General features: G+C 43.3%; 1 protein-coding gene across 1 annotated transcript in view; it reads right to left on the reverse strand.

Moving 5' to 3' along the window:
* Positions 1 to 22,891, reverse strand: part of LOC149456053 (uncharacterized) — a 140,367-nt gene that overhangs the window by 9,739 nt on the left and 107,737 nt on the right. The window contains exon 7 of the mRNA XM_089685530.1: positions 18,846 to 19,241. Within this exon, the coding sequence (XP_089541656.1) occupies positions 18,846 to 19,241 (396 nt within the window). The remainder of the gene's footprint in view (positions 1 to 18,845; positions 19,242 to 22,891) is intronic.

The following is a 22,891-nucleotide window of genomic DNA, read 5'->3' on the forward strand; positions in this document are numbered from 1 at the left end:
GATGAGAAGAAGGAGAAGAAGGAGAAGGAGAAGGATGAGAAGAAGGAGAAGGATGAGAAGAAGGAGAAGGATGAGAAGAAGAAGGAGAAGGAGAAGGATGAGAAGAAGGAGAAGGAGGAGGATGAGAATATGGAGAAGGAGAAGGATGAGAAGAAGGAGAAGGATGAGAAGAAGGAGAAGGATGAGAAGAAGGAGAAGGAGAAGGATGAGAAGAAGGAGAAGGATGAGAAGAAGGAGAAGGAGAAGGATGAGAAGAAGGAGAAGGATGAGAAGAAGGAGAAGGAGAAGGATGAGAAGAAGGAGAAGGATGAGAAGAAGGAGAAGGATGAGAAGAAGGAGAAGGATGAGAAGAAGGATGAGAAGAAGGATGAGAAGAAGGAGAAGGATGAGAAGAAGGATGAGAAGAAGGAGAAGGATGAGAAGAAGGATGAGAAGAAGGAGAAGGATGAGAAGAAGGATGAGAAGAAGGAGAAGGATGAGAAGAAGGAGAAGGATGAGAAGAAGGAGAAGGATGAGAAGAAGGAGAAGGAGAAGGATGAGAAGAAGGAGAAGGAGAAGGATGAGAAGGAGAAGGAGAAGGATGAGAAGAAGGAGAAGGATGAGAAGAAGGAGAAGGAGAAGGATGAGAAGAAGGAGAAGGAGAAGGATGAGAAGATGGAGAAGGAGAAGGATAAGGAGAAGGAGAAGGATGAGAAGAAGGAGAAGGAGAAGGATGAGAAGAAGGAGAAGGATGAGAAGAAGGAGAAGGAGAAGGATGAGAAGAAGGAGAAGGAGAAGGATGAGAAGAAGGAGAAGAAGTAGGATGAAAATAAGAAGAATTCCAAGCCGGCAAAAAGTGTATCTGCAGAGCTCCGCTAAGTGTATCTGCAGAGCTCCGCTATTCCTGACAGTTCTGTGACATTCACTCCATACAGCGGTTGAAACATTGTATCTATTTGTTTCCATAAATCCATTTATGGAAACAAATAGATACAATGTTTCAACCGCTGTATGGAGGGAATGCCACAGAACTGTCAGAAATAGGCTATTTCTGACAGTTCTGTGACATTCACTCCATACAGCGGTTGAAACATTGTATCTATTTGTTTCCATAAATGGAAACAAATAGATACAATGTTTCAACCGCTGTATGGAGGGAATGTCAGAGAAGTGTCAGAAATAGCGGAGCTCTGCAGATACACTTAGCGGAGCTCTGCAGATACACTTTTTGCCGGCTTGGAATTCTTCTTATTTTCATCCTACTTCTTCTTCTTCTTCTTCATCCTCATCCTCAGAAGAAGAAGAAGAAGTAGGATGAAAATAAGAAGAATTCCAAGTCGGCAAAAAGTGTATCTGCAGAGCTCCTCTATTCTGCAGATACACTTAGAGGAGCTCTGCAGATACACTTTTTGCCGGCTTGGAATTCTTCTTATTTTCATCCTACTTCTTCTTCTTCTTCTTCTTCATCCTCATCCTCAGAAGAAGAAGAGGATGAGGATGAAGAGGAAGAAGAAGAAGAAGTAGGATGAAAATAAGAAGAATTCCAAGCCGGCAAAAAGTGTATCTGCAGAGCTCCTCTATTCTGCAGATACACTTAGAGGAGCTCTGCAGATACACTTTTTGCCGGCTTGGAATTCTTCTTATTTTCATCCTACTTCTTCTTCTTCTTCTTCATCCTCATCCTCTTCTTCTTCTTCTGAGGATGAGGATGAAGAAGAAGAAGAAGAAGAAGTAGGATGAAAATAAGAAGAATTCCAAACCGGCAAGAAGTGTATCTGCAGAGCTCCTCTATTTCTGACAGTTCTCTGACTTTCACATTTACAGCGGTTGAAACATCTGTATCCTAAATGGAAACAAATAGATACAATGTTTCAACCGCTGTACATGTGAAGGAACTGTCAGAGAACTGTCAGAAATAGCGGAGCTCTCTGCAGGGACACTTTTGCCGGCTGATCGGGAAAAATCCGATTCGCGCACCCGAAGTAGGCTAATATTCGGATTTGACGCAAATCGAATTTTTCCTGAAATTCGTATCGAATTCCGGTTCGCCTGGTTTGATTCGCTCATCTCTACCCCCAACCATAAAATTATTTTCGTTGCTACTTCATAACTGTAATTTTGCAGTGGGAGGAATAGTGCCCCATCATTGGTATCAGTGGGAGGAATAGTGCCCCGTCATTGGTGTCAATGGTAGGAATAGTGCCCCGTCATTGGTGTCAGTGGGAGGAATAGTGCCCCATCATTGGTGTCAGTGGGGGGAATAGTGCCCCATCACTGGTGTCAGTGGGGGGAATAGTGCCCCATCACTGGTGTCAGTGGGAGGAATAGTGCCCCAACACTGGTGTCAGTGGGAGGAATAGTGCCACATCATTGGTGTCAGTGGGAGGAATAGTGTCCCATCACTGATGTCAGTGGGAGGAATAGTGCCCCATCATTGGTGTCAGTGGGAGGAATAGTGCCCCATCATTGGTGTCAATGGTAGGAATAGTGCCCCATCATTGGTGTCAGTGGGGGGAATAGTGCCCCATCATTGGTGTCAGTGGGAGGAATAGTGCCCCATCATTGGTGTCAGTGGGAGGAATAGTGCCCCATCATTGGTTTCAGTGGGAGGAATAGTGCCCCATCATTGGTGTCAGTGGGAGGAATAGTGCCCCATCATAGGTGTCAGTGGGAGGAATAGTGCCCCATCATTGGTGTCAGTGGGAGGAATAGTGCCCCATCATAGGTGTCAGTGGGGGGAATAGTGCCCCATCATTGGTGTCAGTGGGGGGAATAGTGCCCCATCACTGGTGTCAGTGAGGGGAATAGTGCCCCATCACTGGTGTCAGTGGGAGGAATAGTGCCCCAACACTGGTGTCAGTGGGAGGAATAGTGCCCCATCATTGGTGTCAGTGGGAGGAATAGTGCCCCATCATAGGTGTCAGTGGGGGGAATAGTGCCCCATCATTGGTGTCAGTGGGGGGAATAGTGCCCCATCACTGGTGTCAGTGGGGGGAATAGTGCCCCATCACTGGTGTCAGTGGGAGGAATAGTGCCCCAACACTGGTGTCAGTGGGAGGAATAGTGCCCCAACACTGGTGTCAGTGGGAGGAATAGTGCCCCAACACTGGTGTCAGTGGGAGGAATAGTGCCCCATCACTGGTATCAGTGGGAGGTATAGTGCCCCATCATTGGTGTCAGTGGGAGGAATAGTGCCCCATCATTGGTATCAGTGGGAGGAATAGTGCCCCCATCATTGGTGTCAGTGGGAGCAATAGTGCCCCAACATTGGTGTCAGTGGGAGGAATAGTGCCCCATCGTTGGTGTCAGTGGGAAGTATAGTGCCCCATCGTTGGTGTCAGTGGGAGGAATAGTGCCCCATCGTTGGTGTCAGTGGGAGGAATAGTGTCCCATCATTGGTATCAGTGGGAGGAATAGTGCCCCATCATTGGTATCAGTGGGAGGAATAGTGCCCCATCATTGGTGTCAGTGGGAGGAATAGTGCCCCATCGTTGGTGTCAGTGGGAGGAATAGTGCCCCATCGTTGGTATCAGGGGGAGCAATAGTGCCCCAACATTGGTGTCAGTGGGAGGAATAGTGCCCCATCGTTGGTGTCAGTGGGAGGAATAGTGCCCCATCGTTGGTGTCAGTGGGAGGAATAGTGCCCCATCGTTGGTGTCAGTGGGAGGAATAGTGCCCCATCGTTGGTGTCAGTGCGGGGAGGAATAGTGCCCCATCATTGGTATTAGTGACACCAATGATTGGGCACTATTCCTCCCACTGACACCAATGATACTTACCTTGCTGACCCCTGCTCCAGCCTGGGCTCGCTCGCTCCCTCCCTCTCCCATGGTACAGACACTTACCGGTCAGATGTCTTCCTTCTCCGGCCGCTCTCCTCCTCTTCACTCGCACGATCTTCGCGGTGCCGCTCGGCTCCTCCTTTCCAAGCTCCACCTCCTCGCCGGTGATTGGCCGCCTGTGTGCCTCTCCTGAGCTACAGTTCCGGCGGCCAATCACTGACGAGGATTGATCCCAGGGGTGTGTCCAGATGACAGGGACGGCATGTCATCCCGCCCACACCTGGAGACGGATAGAGGAGCGGTGTCTCGGTTCCTAAGGCCATCGGAAATATGTGTTTTCCGATGGTCTTAGGTGACCCCTGGGAAAGTGTCGTTCGACCCCCAGGTTGAGAACCGCTGCACTAGAACATCTTATCCCTCCTGGGTAAAGCAGACATTCGAAGCATGCCATATTTATATCCATGTCAAAGCTAATTTCATGCGGGACAATAATATGCAGGAAAACAGACTGTAACCTGTAGGTATTCAGAGATATTGATACTTATAGAAAGCTATACCTGGGATACAGTCAGATCCAGAGACCACTCCTCAGCAGGCCCAAACTGGCCATAGGGCACACCAGGTTCTGTACCCATGAGGTACCCCTTTGTGCTGTTGGTTTGATGGTATGCCTTTGGACTACAGCATAATGGTGGATTGTATTACCAATTATTTTATTGGGTTAAGGTTTGTGGTCCCTTTAAGAGTACCTAATCATTTGTCACCATTCCATATAATTCTTTTTATATGTATTTATTTATTTTTCATAATTTGATTATTTTAGGTTAATGCAGGGGCGCTGTGGTTGCTATGGTGACTGGGCTTCCTTTTCTATTTGCCTCCCTGTTTGTTTCTGCCCGCCCACCGGTGGGGGGGATTTGTTATTGTAATTCTCGTCACTATGAGTGACGTTCGCGCATGCGCCTACGCATGCGCAGTGTGGTCTTCCTCTCCTAGCTTCGTCCATCTATTGGTGGGCGGGTGTGTATGTATTGGAGATTCGGGACGTGTCCGCGCATGCGCCTACGCATGCGCGTTGTGGTCCGGCGATGTTTGACGGGCGACGTCACCCGCACATGCGCTATTGATTTGAAGCGGCTCACTGCGCATGTGCGACCGCGGTACTTTTAAATACTGGCGTCCTTGGATAGGATTCACCCCTTTGACAACGAGCGTGGCTCGAAACATGTTAGGGGATCCACCCTACAGACGCCATTAGATCACCAGGGAGCCACTAATTACCAAGGAACCTCTTCGGTTGACCTGGGCATTGACTTCCATTTTTGTGAGTTCCTTTACATGTTATTGTGCTTTTATACCCAATAAAGACATACTTCACTATTATTGCCGTTTTGCTCTGGTTCGTTATTTACGAGCCCCATCAAGGTGGAGCGATCCAGAGAAGTACTATTGGGAGAGGACTTCGTTGGACCTGCCGGCGAAACCAGAGATGACCTTGGAGAGGCTTTCCACGATTTCTGGGAGTCTTACATGGTGACCGGATGCTGTCCTATTTGCGGACCAGGCCCTGATGTCCATCATTGTACATACAACGTTCTGTTTGTATGTCTTTGTGGTAAGCGCAATTATTTACCGGATCCGTCCACAAGCCTGATTGGATTTTAATATATCCGTTTCCACTGTGACATTTGTTTATTTCTCATCTTTATTTATATGGAACAATTTAAAGTTTGATTGATGGTTTATCGTCTCATCCATTTATTGTTGCTATAGTTACATTGATGTTTGTTATATCATTTAGCGCTGCATACCATTTGTTATATTTTATTTTTTGGTGTTGAGGATTGCCTTGTGTGCTAGCTGCTATTTTGGGATTTGCGCTCACTTACCCTTTTTGAGTTTGATATATATTTTTTGCCTCTGTATTGAGTTGAGCAGCAATTATCATGGATATTTTCGAGATTAGATCCAAGAGATCAGTCATTACTGATGATGTGTTTATTCAGGATACTCCTGATGATGACCTTCATGGCATTTTTCTCCATTTGGCTAATCATGCCACAGCAGAGATTAGAACTATATGGGATATCACCCTTCTTAAAAAGTATATTAAAGAAGGAATGGTGGAGAGTGCGCTTGCGCGGCCGCCGGGATCGGATGTCCCGGCATTAGCTCCGCACATCTCCGGCACTGACAGCAGCCCATAAAAGGGCATAGTGCCGCTTCACCCCCGGGGCCCCCCCCCCCTGCCTCTCTCCGGATCTCGGGCACCTGCACATATGCCCGGAAAGTTGGCGATTAAGAGCCGTGGAGGCTCCCAGCTGCGGCTCCCTGCGGGGACTGGGAGGACCAAGATGGCGGCCGGATCGGCGCCCGCGGCTCCTGGGGTCTCCTCTGCCTCTCCTACAGCAGCACCTCTCCCTCGGAGAGAGAAGATGGGCTCCTTGCCCCACGCTGGGCCAGGGAGGACTGCAGCAGCATCGTTAGGTGGGGTGAGTGACTTCCTGCAGCCCCCCCAGTCATCCTCCAGCCCTGTGCCACTAGAGTCCCAGGCTTCGGCCTGTCCATTGAGCCATGACTCCCCTGCATCCTCGCCCTTGAGCAGCGACATAGCTGCCATTTTTTCAAGCCAGCATAGCGGTCCAGATCCCGCTGATGATAGCCCGGCTTCCTCGCCAACGATTCCTCCTGACCCGCCTCTATACTCTTGTGATGCAACTTTGATAGCTCGGTTCGCAGATTTGCTGCAACGCGAATTAGACAGAGCTACCTCAAAACTGGCGGCTGATTTAAAGCAGGATTTTCAGGCCTTGGGCCACCGTTTAGACTGTATTGAGGCTAAAGTTGATGCGACAGTCCAAAGTATCTCCCAAAATTCTAATATGATCACCGACTTGCAAGATCGCCTGGAGGAGGCGTATTCTAAAATTGATGACCTGGAGAATCGGGCCAGGCGATACAATTTTCGCATTCGAGGTCTTCCTGAGTCGGTTAAGGAGCTTACTAGCTGCGCACATACCCTCATGCGGTCCGCTATGCCTGAAATTGATGATCTTCACCTTGAGATTGATAGATTCACCGGGCATTGATCCCCCCCCGGCAAGGGGGGCCTCCTAGAGATATCATCGTCAAGCCTCATTTTTTTCAGGTTAAGGAAGCGGTTATGCGGTTTGGCAGGGAGAATCCGGATATAGAGCTTGCAGGGCACAAGGTACAAATCTTTGCTGATGTCTCGTCGGCCACTATCCAGAGGCGGCGCTCCCTCAAGCCACTTCTTTCTCACTTGGTTCAAAAGGGCATTAAATATCGTTGGGCCTACCCTTTTCGTCTGCAGTTCACTCTTAATGGAAAGTCCTATGGGTTTGCTACATTCCAGGATGGCGAGGAGTTGCTGCTTCAGCTGGGTATTATATCTCGCAGTCCGACGTCCCATTCTCCTACGGGATCGGCTTCTCGACCTCCGCTGCTTCAGCCATTGTGGACTACTCCATCCTCTAAGAAGAAGGGGTCCCGGAATCCGCCCGGGTGGACTTCTTGAACTTTTGTGTTCTTTTGGGGACTTTTCGCTGGCATATGTTCATTGATGGCGGCCTCTCTGTGGCTCTTAGGAGCATTGGCCGCTGTTGTTATATTGGTGTGGGGGGATGGGCCGGGGGTGGGACTTAGGATGTTAATTACATTTGTTTGCTGAATACCATTTTCAGTGGCTCTAATTGCTTTGTTTTTTTGTTCAATACGCTGTGCGTTTGATTTATTGTTGATGGGTTGTAACTGCTGTTAGTGCCGGAGAGTGTCTTTGCGCTCTCCCTGATTGGAAGACTCTTCCCCGGGAATGTTTCTCTGGGCAGACCTATTCCACCGCAGGGCTATTGCTCTGTATTTCCTGGTACATTGTTTCATTCATTTACTGATACTGTTTTGTGTACCGCGGTCACTTGGCATTTGGACTTTTGTGATCCGAATGTTCTCTTTTCTTTTTTCTTTTTTTTTCTGTCTTTTTTCTTTTTGTTGTTTTCTGATTTTTTGGGGGGTCAGCTGGCGACATTTAGGGACTTCTAGGGATCTTCATACTTTTAAGGAACGAGGGGTCTTTATTATGCTTAGTTCCATAATTATTTGTCATGTCTTCCATACGGTCCACTAGCGGAGAAATTCGCTTCCTTTCTCATAATGTTCAGGGGTTCAATTCCCCATCCAAACGTATACAGGCTTTCGGCTCATACTACTCCCTTGGGGCGGATATAGTTGCCTTACAGGAGACTCATTTTCCACCCTCCTTCTCTCCACGTTATATTCATAAAAATTACCCTCTCTGCTTTTTTGCTAATGCCACAGAGAAAAAGCGGGGGGTGGCCCTTTGCTTTTCTCGCCGAATGTCCTTTGTTGACTCTAAAATTATCCGGGACAAGGAGGGGCGATATCTTTTGGTGAAAGGCCACTTGGGAGGAAACCTTATCACTTTTTTAATTTATTATACCCCCAATACCAATCAGGTTGAATTTTTCCAATCTTTGCTAAGCACTCTGGTAGGAGAATTTGAGGGTGACGTTATTCTAGCTGGTGACTCTAATTTAGCATTGGATCAGACTCTGGATCGTTCCCAAACCGCCACGCTTCAGCCTCCTTCTAGACGGAGCCGTAAATTGGCTCAACTTTTATATCGCTATGATCTTATTGATGCATGGAGGGAGGCTAATCCTACTTCCCGAGACTACTCCCACTACTCCAGGGCTCATAATAGTTACTCTCGCATTGACCATATTTTTCTTCATACATATTCGCTCCCCAAACTTGTCACTGCTAAAATCTTTTCCACACCCTGGTCTGACCACGACCCAGTTTCTATCACCTTGACGTCCGAGACTCTTGGTAAGACAGCTTTTCATTGGCGTCTTAATGACTCTATTTTGGGTAATCCATCTCATTGTCGGGAAATTTCATCGCACCTACAAATGTTTTTTGATTTTAATAAAGCAGAGGACACGAACCCGGCGATTAATTGGGCTGCTCATAAGGCCTCAGTCAGGGGCTATATTATTCAACTCTCTTCTCGTTTAAAAAAAGCCCGAACTGACCTACTTGCTACTAAAACTCAGTTATATACTGACCTGGTTGCTCAACATAAGCAACATCCCAGTTCTGATTTGTTAGTTAAACTTGACCAGGCCCGACTGGAACTTAACTTATGTCTTACTACCACTGCGGATAAACAACTTCGTTGGTCTAATCATAAATTCTTTACTTGGAGGGACAGACCTGGCACCTTGTTGGCACGCAAGCTGACTCCTAGACACTCCCAGACGGCCCTCCCCAAGCTCAGACTGGACAATGGTTCGTTATCCCAGGACCCGGGTAAGATCCTCCACAAATTTCAGTCTTTTTACTCTCAGCTTTATAGTTCGCCCACGGGGGGCTGTTCTTCTTCCTCTCTGGAGGCTTTTTTGGAGTCTATCTCATTTCCCCCCCTCCAGGAGGCACATAGGGAGCTAATGGAACAACCTATCTCCTGTGAAGAAGTTGGGAATGCGGTGAAATCCCTGGCCTCTCACAAGGCCCCGGGACCGGATGGTCTTCCTAATACTTACTATAAAGCTTTCCCGGACATTCTGATACCCCATATGGCCCTGTACTTTAATTATTTGCGGGAGGGGGGAGTGGTTCTCCCAGAGGAAAATAAGGCATTCATTAGTGTCATTCCCAAGCCTTTCAAGGATGCCGCTATGGTCTCCAATTACCGGCCTATTTCTTTAATTAATTGTGATTTAAAGATTCTTACTAAAATCCTGGCCTTACGGCTCCATAACTTCTTGGCCTTATACATTCATGATGACCAATCAGGATTCATAAGTGGTCGACAAACATCGGACCAAATTAGGCGGACTATAGCTTTGCTGTCAGCTGTGCAGTCCAATTGGGATGGATCGTCGCAAAGGGAAATTTTTCTACTGTCATTGGACATTCAGAAGGCATTCGACAGTCTGTCCTGGGATTATTTGTTTAAAACGTTGGACAGGTTTGGGTTTGGCCCTTATTTTACGACGTTGTTGCGGGCCCTATATTCTACCCCGTCAGCTCAAGTATCCATTCGTGGACACAAATCAGTTCCTTTTTTGATAGAGCGAGGAACTAGACAGGGATGTCCTCTTTCTCCGTTGCTCTTTGCATTGGGGATGGAACCTCTTGCGATTGCTATTCGCGCTGATTCCTCTATATCGGGTGTTACCTGTGGTCAAAGGGTTCATAAATGTGCCCTATTTGCCGATGATGTTCTTCTGTACATATCTGATCCTCGAACGTCTCTACCTGGTTTCTTCCATCTGTTTCATCGTTTTTCTGAGGTCTCCGGTCTTACGCTCAACTCATCTAAAACTGTTGCTTTGAATATCTCTTTACCCGATTCAGAGGTTCGCTACTGCCGGGAAAACTTTGCTTTTCAGTGGGCCCCTGGTTCTCTCCCCTATTTGGGGATTCTTCTTACGAAATCTGTATCGACGCTATACCAGGCCAACTATCTCCCGCTTTTCAAACGACTTAAGAATGACTTATTAGCCTGGCAGGATCTTTCTCTTTCCTGGTTCGGTAGAATTAATTCTATTAAAATGACCTTCCTACCTAGATTATTATACTATTTTAGGACGTTACCAATTCTGATTCCCAAACGGGAACTAGTCTTCCTGCAGGCTGCAGTCTCCAGATTTGTTTGGAGGGGAAAGCGCCCTAGGCTGAACAAATCTACCTTGTTTTCTTTGAAGAGGCATGGTGGTTTGGGACTCCCTAATCTTTTTGCATATTTTCAGGCGGCCCAAATAGCACAACTATCTTGTACTACGGCCAGGGGAAATGTCCCCCAATGGGTTGGGATTGAGGCTCTTTCGTGCCGTCCATATGCTATTGGTACTCTCATGTGGCTTCCCAATAGATTGCGCCCTCCTATTTTGTGTCCTACTCTATCTTATTCATTGTCAGTGTGGGATAGATGGCGAGCTCGTAAACCTTTTTTCTCTCCGCATACTCCGTTGGCTCCGGTGTTTGGTAATCCTGAGTTTGTTCCGGGTTTATCTTTCGCGAGGTTCCAATGGTGGATTAATAAGGGGTTGCTACGTATTGGTGATTATTTAGATGGGGTTCGCCCTCGGTCTTGTCAGTATTTTGTGAATTTTTGTGGGATGCCTCGTGGAGAGATATTTCGTTACCATCAACTTCGCTCTTTTATTGATAGCAAACTTAGACTGCTCACAGAACCTTGTGCGCTTACTTCCCTCGAGGTCTCCTGTGGGGCGAGTGGGGTAATGCGAGGTCGCTTGTCCCTTGTTTATGCTCTGTTGGTTGATCCCCTAACTAAATTGTCTTACATGACTTTATGGGAACGGGATTTAAATAGTTCGTTGGATTTGGATACCTGGCGGACGGCGGCCCATGCCCTATCGAAGATTTCGATTAACACTGATCTTGTTGAATCTAATTACAAGACGCTACTTCGGTGGTATTTGGTCCCTGCTCGCCTAGCCATTATGTATCCTTCGGTTTCATCTGGCTGTTTCCGACGCTGTGGTCAAGAGGGTACTATGTTCCACGTCTGGTGGAAATGCCCAGTCGTGAGTAGGTTCTGGATCCGCATATTTAATTTTCTTTACTCAGTGACAGGAATTAATATCCGTAGATCGCCGGAGGTAGCCTTGTTTAATATACTACCCTCTGATGTTCCCAAAGGATCGATTAAATTAATTGTATATATCTTATTGGCGGCTCGCGTTACTATAGCTAGGAGTTGGAAGCAATCTTTGATCCCGCTGGATAGGGTGAAACAAAAACTCAACTGGATAATGGTTAATGACAAACTGACGAGTATCGTCTCTGATGATGTGTCCAGATTTGAGAGGACTTGGGATCCTTGGATTGCTTATATTACTGTATCGTGAGTGTCTGGCAGCTGGCCCCCCCCCCCTTTTTCTATTTTTCCCCTTTTTTTCTCTTTTCCTACTATTTGTTGAAACATTTTTATTTTTCTTTGTTATTTTTGGTCTATTTTGCTATAATTGTTGTTTATTGATCTTTGAAACTTATATATTTTGATGGCTGTGACTTTTTTTTATGTGCATTGTAATGCTATTATCTGCTAAATTTTTTTTGTTTTTTTTTTACCTACCAGTATTATGCTTATGATTCTGAATCTGGTTCCATTTTGTTGGTGGGCCTTTTCTCTTTTTTTTTTTTCTTTTATTGTTTGCCATCTTGTTTTAATATGTTTGTTTCTCAATAAAATTATTGAAATATAAAGAAGGAATGGTACCTAGATCCTTGAGGTGGGAGGTTCCCCCTGAAAATGGTGACATTAACTGTGAAACAGAATGGTTCACCTTTTTTAACAATATGGGTTTAGACTTATTAAAATTTCTAGTGATTCGGAAAAAGAAGAAACTAGCCTTTCTTGATAATGAGATTAATAAAACACGGGAGAAACTGTTACCCTATATGAGTAGAGAGGACTATAAAATAGAATCTGATAGAGTTAAAAACCTTTTGGATAAGACCGAAAGGGAACAAAAAAGTAAGAAGAAAAAGTACAATAGGGATGTAACAGATTTTAAGAATAATAAAGTATTTAAATGGCAGAGTTCTATCAGTAGTGATGAGGATAGTTCAACTGGCCCTAATCAGGGAAACACTAGAACTACTGAGTTGAGGCATTCTTCTTTACACAATAGGACCCCCAATGGTCCTAGACCCCCGCCTACTTTACCAAAGTCCTCCAAACAGGGACAATTTAGAGTTAAATATAATGTTCCGACTCATAATAGGTATGATGACCTTTATGATTATGAAGATAGGAATTTAGGAGATAGGGACATTAGATCACACCCTTTAGATCAATATCACAATGAAGGACCTCAATATTATCCCCATCCCAGAGGTTGGGTCCAATCACCAAGACAACGTAGAGTATCTTGGAGGGATCCACAAGAAGGTAATTACTATTGTTCTAATGGGGTTTACAATGGGGGTAATGATCAATTATATTGGAAACCTCCGAAGCATAAGGGTCATAACGGTCCATATAAACAAAATAATTTTTATCCTGATGACAGAAGGGAAAATTATTATGTGAATTATAACTCGCAGGGCTCTTCATATAACTCTAGGAATAATCAAAGGCCAAGAAATCCCAGCTTTCGGTCTAATAGGACATCAGGTCCTCAAAACCCCAAACCTAATCATTTTTTAGGGGGGGGCCAGACTCGCAAGAAAAGTGCCCGCACAGAGGAAAGCGAGGAGGAAAGAGAGTCAACAGACCACAAAAAGAGAAAAATGTAAAAGCTGAGGGTATTTTTAATCTGAGTAAAGTAGAACTTACAGATGATGAACTTAATTTATTGAATAAAGGGTTTAAAATATGCACCCAAGAAAAAACTGGATAAATTTGGCACATATGTGGACATTCATAGGTTCACACGTAGACTATCCCTAAAGAGGTATTTTTTAACTACGCAACCCCTGTCCAATCCTTCTATTAATGTTTTTAAACCGTCTAATTTAAGTAACGCCTCACTTTTTAACCCCCCGTCACAATCGCATATTAATACTTTTAAAAGCATGGTCTTAAAAGATCTAGATAAAATTAAAGTTAAAAACTTACGGAATCAACATAAGATTAATCATGGGATAAAGTCATTGTTGGCTAATAAAGATCTTGTTATCAGGCCCGCTAATAAGGGAGGGGGAGTTGTTATCATGGATAAGAAAGATTACATGACTCAAGTGTTTCTCTTACTTGATGATAGAGAAACATATCAACCACTCTCTAAAAACCCTCTGTTCCCTTATAAGAAGGAATTGAAGAATATCATTAATAAGGGCTTCGATCAAGGTATAATAACTAAAAAGGAGAAAGCATATTTATGCCCAGCTGCCCCCCGGCTGTCGGTTTTATATTGCCTCCCTAAGATCCACAAAAATCCGGTGTGCCCTCCCGGAAGACCGATTATTAGTGGCATAGGATCACTGAATTACCGTATAGGGGAATATGTGGATTGTTTTCTGCAGCCTTTGGTTAAGACAACACCTGCTTATTTAAGGGACATGAAGCAGATATTAGTTGATTTAACTGACTTCGGAGTTAATGAGAAAACCTATCTGGTTACGGCAGATGTATCTGCTCTTTATAGCAACATTAGGCATTGTGATGGTATGGAGGCAGCTCAGTTCTATCTTAATACTGTATCTGATATCCCTCAACAACAAAAGGAGTTCATTTTGGAACTTCTTGATTTCGCTATGCGTAGAAATTTCTTTTGGTTCGACCATGTCTTTAACTGCAAGTCACGGGTGTTGCTATGGGGGCTAAGTTTGCCCCCAGCCTGGCCAATCTGTTTATGGCCAGGTGGGAGGAGGACTTAATATATTCTCGAGACTGGCCGCCCCTGATTTTTTGTAGGCGCTACATAGATGACGTGTTCCTTTTATGGCAGGGGGATGAATCTTCACTTAAAAACTTTTTTATTACTCTTAATAATAATAGTTTGAATATTGAATTGTCCTACGTTTATGATTTTAAGGAAATCAACTTTTTAGATCTGGTTTTGATTAATGATGGCAGTAAGATTTTAACGAAAACTTATTTTAAAAATACAGATAAAAATGGGTATATACCCACAGATAGCTGCCATCATCCAACATGGTTAAGTAATATCCCGAAGGGGCAGTTCCTTAGGTTGAGGAGAAACTGTACTAATTTAGATGATTATCAATATCAATCATTGGTACTTAGAAAGAGATTTACAGAAAAAGGGTATGATCCTGCTAGTCTGGATCGAACTATTCAGGAAGTTGCCTCTTTTGATAGGACAGTATTACTTACTGGGGAAAGGAGAATTAGACCAAGTAAATTTTGCCCTTTTATTACAAACTTCTCCGTACAACATAGAGAGGTCACCAAGATAATTAAGAGAAATTGGGCTATTCTTAAAGGTGACCCTATTTTGGGTGAGGCATTACCAGAGTTTCCTGAAATTACCTTTAGAAGGGCACCCCCTCTTAGGCTGACAGTGGCCCCCAATGTGGTAGATCCACCAAAGAGGTTGTCATCCTCTTTCGGGCTCAAAGGGTTTTACCCATGTAATAGGTGCATTGCCTGTAGATACGATGGCAAGCATAAAACTAAGGTGGGGGTTTTTGCATCTAGTGTCACGGGTAAATGCTATGCTATTAATCCAGTGATTACTTGTAATACTACTCATGTAGTGTACCTTCTTCAGTGTTCATGTAATCTTCAGTATGTGGGTAGGACTACAAGATGCCTCAGAGATCGCTTGAGAGAGCATTTTAATAATATCAAAAAAGGTTTTAAATATCACTCACTTTCCAAGCATTTTAGGGACCATCATGCTAGGGACCCTTCTTCATTAAGATTCACTGCCATTGATGTGATTGCTCAGCAGTGGAGGGGGGGACACAAAAGGAGAGCGGTGTCCCAGCTCGAAACTAAGTGGATAGTGGAGCTCAAATCCTTACAACCTCAGGGTCTTAATGTAGACTTAGATATTAATTCCTTTATTGATAATAGTTGATTCCTTTTAGTCAATCATGCCCTTTGTTTTATCCATACGTTGAGTATTTATATAGTTTTTACGATTATTATGTTTTACCTATCTGATGCCAATTTATCCATTTTTATATATATTCATCTGTGCCCTGATAGTTTGAGCAAGGGGGATATTATGATTTTTATTCCATTTTTTATGGTATTTATTTTATCCATTTTCTATGTGGCCCATTTATGAATAGTATGGGGCTAATTTTTATATATATAATATTTATAAGAAGTTTCTTTATGTATATTGGTTTATACTAATATATATTTCCATTGATTTTTAATGTACTGGGTTGTATGTCATGTGACTGGCGGTTATGCCGGTTTATTTGTACATTTTTTTAATGGAATAGGAGTTATATGTCCATTAATTGTTTTATTTTTTCATTTATTTGAGATATATCTGTTGTTGTTTTGAGGTTATTTCATTTCAAGGTACCAATTGGACATTATCAGCTATTAATATTGTTCTATATGGACACGTTTTAATATTTCGTATTGTGGTTTTATTAACATCAATATATTATGATTTTATGTATATTTATGGTTATAGGCTCCTGTTGGGGGGTTCTGTACCCATGAGGTACCCCTTTGTGCTGTTGGTTTGATGGTATGCCTTTGGACTACAGCATAATGGTGGATTGTATTACCAATTATTTTATTGGGTTAAGGTTTGTGGTCCCTTTAAGAGTACCTAATCATTTGTCACCATTCCATATAATTCTTTTTATATGTATTTATTTATTTTTCATAATTTGATTATTTTAAGTTAATGCAGGGGCGCTGTGGTTGCTATGGTGACTGGGCTTCCTTTTCTATTTGCCTCCCTGTTTGTTTCTGCCCGCCCACCGGTGGGGGGGATTTGTTATTGTAATCCTCGTCACTATGAGTGACGTTCGCGCATGCGCCTACGCATGCGCAGTGTGGTCTTCCTCTCCTAGCTTCGTCCATCTATTGGTGGGCGGGTGTGTATGTATTGGAGATTCGGGACGTGTCCGCGCATGCGCCTACGCATGCGCGTTGTGGTCCGGCGATGTTTGACGGGTGACGTCACCCGCACATGCGCTATTGATTTGAAGCGGCGCGAGGTGCTCACTGCGCATGCGCGACCGCGGTACTTTTAAATACTGGCGTCCTTGGATAGGATTCACCCCTTTGACAACGAGCGTGGCTCGAAACATGTTAGGGGATCCACCCTACAGACGCCATTAGATCACCAGGGAGCCACTAATTACCAAGGAACCTCTTCGGTTGACCTGGGCATTGACTTCCATTTTTGTGAGTTCCTTTACATGTTATTGTGCTTTTATACCCAATAAAGACATACTTCACTATTATTGCCATTTTGCTCTGGTTCGTTATTTACGAGCCCCATCAAGGTGGAGCGATCCAGAGAAGTACTATTGGGAGAGGACTTCGTTGGACCTGCCGGCGAAACCAGAGATGACCTTGGAGAGGCTTTCCACGATTCCTGGGAGTCTTACATGGTGACCGGATGCTGTCCTATTTGCGGACCAGGCCCTGATGTCCATCATTGTACATACAACGTTCTGTTTGTATGTCTTTGTGGTAAGCGCAATTATTTACCGGATCCGTCCACAAGCCTGATTGGATTTTAATATATCCGTTTCCACTGTGACATTTGTTTATTTCTCATCTTTATTTATATGGAACAATTTAAAGTTTGATTGATGGTTTATCGTCTCATCCATTTATTGTTGCTATAGTTACATTGATGTTTGTTATATCATTTAGCGCTGCATACCATTTGTTATATTTGCCCCAGAAGGCTGGGGACGCCTGGACAGGAGAGGCAGCTGGGTGGCACATAGAGGACGGTGCATTTCTTTGTTCCTCTATGTTCCGCCCGGCCGCCTCTCCTATCCATCTCCTGCAGGCTGCATGCCCTGGGCTCCTATATGCTCCCCCCCCCCCTCCTTCTTTCCCTCTTTCCTTCCTTCCCTCCTTCATTCCTTCCTTCCCTCCTTCCTTTCTTTCTCTCTCTCTCTGTCTCTTGTTTCCCTCTTTTCCTCTTTCTTTCCTGCTCTCTCCTTCATTTTTGCCTACAAAAAAATTTAAAAAATTAATAAAATATAATATCGTAAAAAATTAAATAAAAATTAAAAAAAACCTACTGACACTAGTGGAACTACCAGGGTTGCAAAGGTCGCTCTTGCCACCAGGCTCTGGCGTTCCACCACCAAACTCTGAGGAAAGGGTCCCTGGGCTTTGTGCTGCTCAGTCCAAAATGCTCAGGCCTAATTTATGTCCCAGTCCGGGCCTGCTCCTCAGCCACCTACTGTAACTAGTCAGATGGTCTCTGTCAACACCCCCTTGATACCAAAGAAAATTGGACTGCGCACAGCGACTCTGAAGCAACTTTCAGGGAATGCTGGGTAATCTTCCTATAATGTCGGATCCAAATCACATCAATATAGATGAGGATCCGACTTGGAGGAGACTTCCATTAAAGTCTATGGGCACAAGTCAGATACAAGTCGCCATGAAGTAGAACAGGAACCTGGTCTAAAGTCGGAGCAACTTCAGTAGTGCTAATTAAGACGGCTCTCATTGACTAACATGGGATTTCACATGTCATGGGGGTCTCACAAGTCGGATCCCAAGTCGTGGCAGTGTGAACCCAGCCTAAAGGTTTTACATGAAGAAATAAAAGCTGATCAGTGTAAGCACCTCTATCAGTGGCAAATTGTTTGTCTTAACCTTTTAATCACTATATCTGCAGGACAGCTTGTTCTGTTGAAAAAAAGCAGACTTATTGGCTGGATCATCAGGTGAGAAATAGAAGAAAGAAAGCCTAAAAAAAAGAAAACAAATGCAGCCATGACATCTAAGAATTGGTAAGCTGCAATATAATAAATGTTTGCTTTTGAGTTTAATACTGCTTAAGGCGCGGTTCACACCTAGGGGAGTTGTGTTTGATCCGTTTCTGCAGTGCTTTTTGCGGTGCATTTTGCGGCTTTGCCATATTTTTGCGTTTTTTTTTATTTTTTCAACTTGTTGCTGGGCAAAATAAAATGCAAAACACATCAAAACGCACTACATGCTTTTCTGCAGCATCTCCATTCAAGTCTATAGAACCAAAAACGCAACGTTTTGCTTTTAAAAAAGTCCCTGAGCCTTTCCAAAAAATGAAACAGGTGAAAACGCGGAGATGAGAACCTGTCCCATAGGAAATCATGTTAAATGCACCGCTGTGCATTTCTGCAAAAATGCATAGCTGTGCACCTAGACTTATGCGGCTTGAACAAGCATTTCCTTTGTTGGTTTGATGGTCCTGACATGCTGTACAAAGCCCTCCCACCTAAACACTGCATTTGTTTGCTGTGTTGCTGAATAAAATCGCAGGACAAGCAAACTTGGACTATATCTGGGGGTTTCCTGTCTCATGCTGGATATACACAGTATAGATTTCACATTCATACAGTACATCTAGAAATGTCTCACATTTTATTCAGGTGCAGGTAATCAGATCTCACCTTTGATCACATTCAGAATGTGATATCTATAGAGGGGCCATCGCAGGGCAGCATGATCGACTTCCACAGACAGGACGGCTCCGTCATCTGTATCTGCGTCTGGAGTTAGAGAAATTCTGCAATCACATTTGTGGTTTCCATCTTCTGCTTCTGTCATCTCCACTTCCATTTCCACCGGTAACGTTGTATCATACGTTGTATTATTTCTCCCACCCGATGGACTGTCCACAGATACCCATGAGAGGATGAGATGTTTTATCATGTCATTTCGTCTTTTCAGGTATAAATTTATGTGAATTTTCTTTGGTCTGAATCCGGTTATCTGAAAGAATAGAGTTGTCCTCTTCATATGAGGAAGCCACGTCTCCCCGATGATGTCTGATATAATAGTCTTACCTGTAAAACAAGGAGAAGGAGTAACCATAACGTCACCAAAGGTCAGGATGACACTATGTACAGGTCATTGTACCAAAATAAAAACAGATGAAAGGAATGGAAAGTAGTCGGCCAGTCAGGTTTTAGTGCCGTCTGTGAACTAAAATGTTTAATGGCTAAATGGTTAGCAGTTTGCATGTTCTCCCTGTGCCTGGGTAGGTTACTCCAGTTTCCTCCCACACTCCAAAGACATGCTGGTAGGTTAATTGGATTCTGTCTAAATTGTCCCTAGTATGTGTATGTATGTAAGTTAGGGACCTTAGATTGTACGCCCCTTGAGGGTTAGGGACCGATGTGAATGTACTATATATATGTAAAAGCGCTGCATAAATGGATGGCGCTATATAAGTACCTGAAATAAATAAATAACCCCTCGCCCTCCAGAGGATTTACCCCCCTTCCTGACCGGGCCATTTTTTGCGATACGGTGCTGTGTTACTTTAACAGACAATTGCGCGGTCATGCAACACCGCACTCAAATGGAATTTGTGTCCTTTTTTTCCCCCACAAATGGAGCTTTCTTTCAGTGGTATTGGATCGCCTGTGCAGTTTTTTATTTTTTGCGCTATAAATAAGAAAAGGTCAACAATTTTGAAAACAAAAAAACAATATTTTTGACTTTTTGCTAACAAACATGTCCAGTAAAAAAATTTTAATATTCAAATTTCATCATAAATTTAGGCCAAAATGTATTCTTCTCCGTGTCTTTGCTACTAAAAATCCCAATGTATGTAAATTAATTGGTTTATGTGAAAGTTATAGTGTTTACAAATGGCGGTATATATACTGGGATATTTTTTTACTAGTATAGCAGGAGTGCAGGACGTCAGCGGGCATTATGACATTGGGGGGAACTGACTTGGTGTCACTGACATCCCCAGTGACACCAATACAGTGATCAGTGCTAATAAAAAGCACTGACAGGGTACTAATGGCACTGGGCATGAAGGGGTTAACATGAGGGGTGATCAAAGGGTTAACTGTGTGCTGTTTTACTACATGGGCTCTGTTTGTTTTTCACTGTAAGCATGCTGCTATGCAGAGCCATACAAAGCAGTGTGCAGGAGCTGACAGGGGAGAGATCTGTGTTGTTTACATACAGGTCTCTCCCCCATCGGAGATACTCGGCGATCACCGGGTGCCAGCAAGTAATCACCATCTGGGAGTCAGTGATTGACAGCCGAGGCCGAGAATGGCCACGCGCGCGCCCCCTGTAGCAGTATATATACATGATTTTTCACACCTGTGCCGCCCTGTAGCAATATTTCTGTTATAGGGTGGCGTGGAACTGGTTAACTACATATAAATACTCAGACAGGAAATGCTAAGATAAAGCGAGCGCTCATACAAACAGCAGCTAGGACACTAAAAGGAATCACATAATCCTCATATCATAATAAAAATAATATTGCAGAGCTAAAAAATATATAAATAATAATATAATAGTATGGTAATAAAATTAATTCATGGAAGTTCGTGTAGTAAATCTCAGAAGCAGCATCAATGGTAAATAAATAATAATAAATATAGAAATATAGAAGTTCATGTGATAAATCTAATATGCGGCACCAATAGAACTTCCCTCTAGGATATGAATCATCAAACTTGGGTGAAGTGATGTACAGCAGGGCTCAGAGGTCTCCTTAATACCGGATAAACAGCCTGGATAGATGGGCTTTCTCCTCTGGATATTGGTGTAGTAAAAAATGCTGCTGTGGATCTGAAACCCTCAATAGAGGGTCAAAAACTAAGAGGGAGTGCCCATAGTGTAGTAGGAAATGCTTTATTTCAGCGTATAAAAAGTGTGGGTACAAGTACAGGTATATGTCAAAATTGATAGACAAGGATAGTGTACTGACCCTAGAGTAAAATGGCCGCTGGACCTCTCGTGGTCACGGCGGTAAATGACATCACACGTGCTGTCGGCTTCTCCTGAGGCCTTTCGTGCTACGGCACTTCATCAGAGGGGAGGCCAACAGCTGCGTGACGGATGCCAGAGTTTAAATAGCCGCGTCCGCGCATGCGCGTCGGATCGCCACCATCTTCCCGAAGAACAGGGAAATGCGCATGTGCACCAATCGAGACGCCATTTTGCCGTGGGTATTTCTATTAGAACTAGATGCTCTGCAAACTGCTGTCAAAACGTTCAGGATGAGACGTCCATGCACACGAAGAGTGTGACAGAACCCAAGGGAGAAAAAGATGAACATAGATGACAGTGAGATTAATCACTATCATCAATTAAAGGAATGATAAAAATAACATAACCAAACCACCACTCAAGATAAGTGTATTAAACGTTTGTCATAATCGGACATGTTATCAGGTAACTGTATGAATTGTTCATCCACGGCATAAAAGGTGCTCAGTAGTACATAACAAAATCCAATTAAATACATGAATAAAATATAGATGCCATAAAGATGATGATATAAAAATAACAAATCATATATTGAATCAGAGAGAAAAAGTTATAAAAATAGGAGGTTAAAAAACAATAAGATGCACTATAATATATATTATAGTGCATCATATTGTTTTTTAACCTCCTATTTTTATCCAGGCTGTTCATCCGGTATTAAGGAGACTTCGGAGCCCTGCTGTACATCACTTCACCCAAGTTTGATGATTCATATCCTAGAGCGATGTCCTGTCATCTATCTGTTGTTATCCACCTCAGTTGATGGTTACTTACATGCGCATTCCTAATGCGCGGTTGGTGAGTGCGCATTTCTGCTATTTCTACCAGTCACAAGCGTATTACAGCAGAGGAAGTTCTATTGGTGTCGCATATTAGATTTCTCACATGAACTTCTATATATCTATATTTATTATTATTTATTTATCATTGATGCTGCTTCTGAGATTTACTACACGAACATCCATTAATTCATTAATTATTACCATACTATTTTATTATTATTTATATATTTTTTAGCGCTGCACTATTATTTTTATTAAATATAAATACTATATAAACCCACAAGCAGTTAAATAAAACTGGAATATCAATTCAATATAGAAAAAAAGGGGTAAAATAAAAAGCTGCCCACACCTACACATACTCATATACAGTTAGGTACATATATACTCTATTTGGACACAGGCACAATTTTCCTACTTTGGGCTCTGTATGCCACCAGAATCAAAACAAAACAATCCAAATGAATTTGAAGTGCAGACTTTCAGTTTTAATTCAAGGGGTTGAACATAAATACAAAGTAAAAATTTTAGAAACTGCAACCATTTTTATACACAGTCCCTCCATTTTCAGGGGCTCAAATGTAATTGGACAAATGAATATAATCATAAATAAAATGTTAATTTTTAATACTTTGTTGAGAATCCTTTACTGGCAATGATTGCCTGAAGTCTGGAACCCATGGACATGACCAAAGACTGGGTTTCTTCCTCTGATTCTTTGCCAGGCTCTAACTGCAGCTGTCTTCAGTTGTTCTTTGTGGCTCTTTCTGCCTTTAGTTTTTCCTTCAGCAAGTGAAATGCATGCTCAATTGCCATTGCAGAATATTTCACTTCTTTTCCTTCAGAAGCTCCTGGGTTGCTTTTGCAGTGTGTTTTGGATCATTGTCCATCTGTACTGTAAAGCGTCG

Source organism: Staurois parvus, unplaced genomic scaffold (genome assembly GCF_062004578.1).
Source record: "Staurois parvus isolate SC_StPar_1 unplaced genomic scaffold, SC_StPar_1.0 ptg000379l, whole genome shotgun sequence".
Classification (NCBI taxonomy): domain Eukaryota; kingdom Metazoa; phylum Chordata; class Amphibia; order Anura; family Ranidae; genus Staurois; species Staurois parvus.